General features: G+C 38.3%; 1 protein-coding gene across 1 annotated transcript in view; it reads right to left on the bottom strand.

Moving 5' to 3' along the window:
* Nucleotides 1-2,699, bottom strand: part of LOC117798878 (cell growth regulator with RING finger domain protein 1-like) — a 10,378-nt gene extending 7,679 nt beyond the window's left edge. Inside the window, exon 1 of the mRNA XM_034651337.1 lies at nucleotides 2,456-2,699. Within this exon, the coding sequence (XP_034507228.1) occupies nucleotides 2,456-2,684 (229 nt within the window). The 5' untranslated portion in view covers nucleotides 2,685-2,699. The remainder of the gene's footprint in view (nucleotides 1-2,455) is intronic.
* Nucleotides 2,700-2,989: the final 290 nt, after the last annotated feature.

The following is a 2,989-nucleotide window of genomic DNA, read 5'->3' as shown; positions in this document are numbered from 1 at the left end:
CCTCTCTCGCTGGCTGTCTCTATCTCTGTCGAATAAATAAATAAAATCTTTAAAAAAAATAAAAATTAAAATTAAAAGACTTCAGTAATATGGTATAAACCACACACTTAAAACATTTTTTTGGGTACCTCAGTAATGCTACTGTTGGTTGGCAGCTGAGAGGTCTTCTACTTACTGGATATCTTTTCATTTGCTTCTAACATTTACAGGGGGGCAAAAGGGGCACTTTTTGATATTATTTCTGCCTGAAAGGAAGATTGGCGGATTTCCTCGCACTTTCTAGCTCACAAGTATCCTGTGTTTGTTTGCTCACAATTTATCAGATCTTACTTTTTCAGCATTTCCCAGCTTGTGGAACTATGTAGCAGGAAGGACAGCTTTGTACTGGCAGCTTTTGGTATTAGCAGTCCTACTCAAGACCCTCATATGACATGGCAACAGGTCCGAGTGCCGGACCACAGAGGTCAGAGGTCACCAAACTACCACTGTTCTGTACATTTTAATTAGGCATGTTTTCTAAACAGGTTAATTTTCTCTATCATATCTTGAAATTTGGTCTTCCCAAGTGAAAAATGTCAGAATGAACCCCTTACCTACCATTAGAAGGGAAAAAAAAAGAGGTCCTTAGTTCTCTTTAATTCATAGGGTGCTAGTATACCATTTACAGCTAAGGGAGAATAAGAAACTTTGTACTGCCTCATTATGAATTAGTATTTACTAAAGGCTGATAATCCCCATTGACTAAGTACACTGACTTAGTTTTTAAGATTTTATTTATTTATTTATTTATTTAGCATGCATGAGCAGGGGAGGGGCAGAAGGAAAAAGAAAGAACCTCTAGCAAACTCCACGCTGAGCACACAGCCTGACTTAGGGCTCGATCTCACAACCCTAAGATTATGACCTGAGCCGAAACCAAGAGTCGGACACTTAACCAACTGAGCCACCCTGGTGCCCCGTTGTGATTTTTGACACGTGATTCTGGAAGTTAGAGACAAGAAGATGACTACACAAGAAGGGTCACAGAAGCCAAGGAAGCAGGGCATCAAGAAGGAAGGATTGGCCAACTCTGTTAAACTCTGCAGAGGCAGTGTTAACTCAGGCCTACAAAGCATCCACCAGATTTTATGACTGCTGCAGGTCAGGGTGGGGGGCAGAAGGGATGATCAGTGACCTTGGGGAAAGCCACTTCAGCAGGGGGATTTGGGAAAAATCAGACTGCACTCATCTGAGGAGTGACAGTAGAGAAGGCTGAGGACGAAGACAAATGCAACCTGCTTTCGAGAAGCCTGGCTGTGAAGGGAAGAGAAACAGGGCAGTAGCTGCAATAAGATAAAACGTTGACAGAGATTGGGGTTGTTTTTAAGATCCCAGAAATCTGAGCAAGTGTAAAAGGTGATAGGGTCTCAGTCCAGAATCTTTGTAGAGCCACGGAACTACACCTAGAACTGCCCACTGTGTGTCTCTACTTACCTGCTACAAAAGCATTTCAAAGTCCAGAAGTTCAAAACTGAATTCATGACCTTTCTTCCAAAACCTGCTGCCTCTCCTGTATTCTTTATCCTGGTAAAAGGATCTGTCTGAGGAGGGCCCCTGCCAAGAGCCTGAGTCTTCCCCACTCTGCTCTCTTACCTGTCCCACCCTGGGTTTTAGCCACAACAAACTACTTCTTGTTTCTCTACTGCATTATTCTATTTCTATATCGGTGCTTTGTTCATACTTCTCCGTCTACCTAGAATTCCTCCCAACCCCATGAGGTAAACATCTACTTATCTTTCAAGACTCTACTAAAAAAACAGATAAATAAATAAATAAGATAGATTCAGCACATCCTTTAACAAGGCTTTTCCTGAATATGCTTCCCCACCTCAGCAAACTTAACCATTTCTTTCTCTCTTTCTTTCTTTCTTTCTTCCCTTCCTTCCTCCCTTTCTTTCTTTCACTCCAGTGGTTCCTAGATAGTCTTGCAGACAATTTATTTTTCCAAGTAAGCAGAGAAACAAAGAGCTATCATCTATTATTACCATCTCCCAAAATAACATTTTATACCAAAATAACTTATACCCAAAATATCATAATTTCAGATTAAAAATACTTGTTCTTGATGTTAGCAACCTTACAGTAACTGTTTATGCTATACCATCCACACGTTTCCTGCAGCACTCAGGACCCGTGAAAATGGCAGTGTCCTAACAAACTTCTCTTATTAACGGTTAAGATACTTTATTCTTCTCACACAAATGCCTGTTTGTTAGTTGATAAATTACTGAGGAGCAAGTTTGGTGAATTATTAGTCTTTGTATTTGTAGTACAAAGTACTATATAGTTCAGCTCCCAGAATAAAATAGGTGCTCAATGAATACCTGTTAAGTCTAATGAAGAGAAAGCAATACAGAAGAAAAATGCTAAGCAAGGGGCATAGAAAGAAAAAGATCTTTGGAAAATAGCCACCAACTTGTAATTGAAGCTGAAGATGGATTAGTGATCTCTAAGCCAAAAGGATTCTTGACTTGTCTCATTTGCTTTTTGAAAACTCTTGTGTTGAACAGGGTCTCTTCTGAATTTCTCAAAATTACTGGAACATCCCAACCAAACCTGAAGAAAAAGAAAAAGAAAATAATACATAATTTTAGCAAATGCTGAAACTTTGTTATATGTGAAGTATGTTGTGCTTCATTAGTCATTCCTTTTTAAACAAGCACCACGAAAAGAGATTAATTTATTCAGTTTACATTATATTACAGAATTAATCTAGAATTGAGAGATTAGAGGCCCCATACGATTGCAATGTATTGTTCAGTTGGCTGAATTGACATACTCCTGAAAACAAAGAGTTCTATTGTTAATATCATTGATGATAACAAAGTAGTACAGTCATTACAGCTAGACTGTACTTAATATAACAGAAAAACATGGTAAGAATTATTGCATTTTTTACATGATATAAAAAACAAATTTATATTTAATATGATGCAGACTATTTGATATT

This window comes from Ailuropoda melanoleuca, unplaced genomic scaffold, assembly GCF_002007445.2.
Source record: "Ailuropoda melanoleuca isolate Jingjing unplaced genomic scaffold, ASM200744v2 unplaced-scaffold3687, whole genome shotgun sequence".
Taxonomy (NCBI): Eukaryota; Metazoa; Chordata; class Mammalia; order Carnivora; family Ursidae; genus Ailuropoda; species Ailuropoda melanoleuca.
The sequence above is the reverse complement of the archived record's forward strand: the minus strand, read 5'-3'. Positions and strand labels throughout refer to the sequence as shown.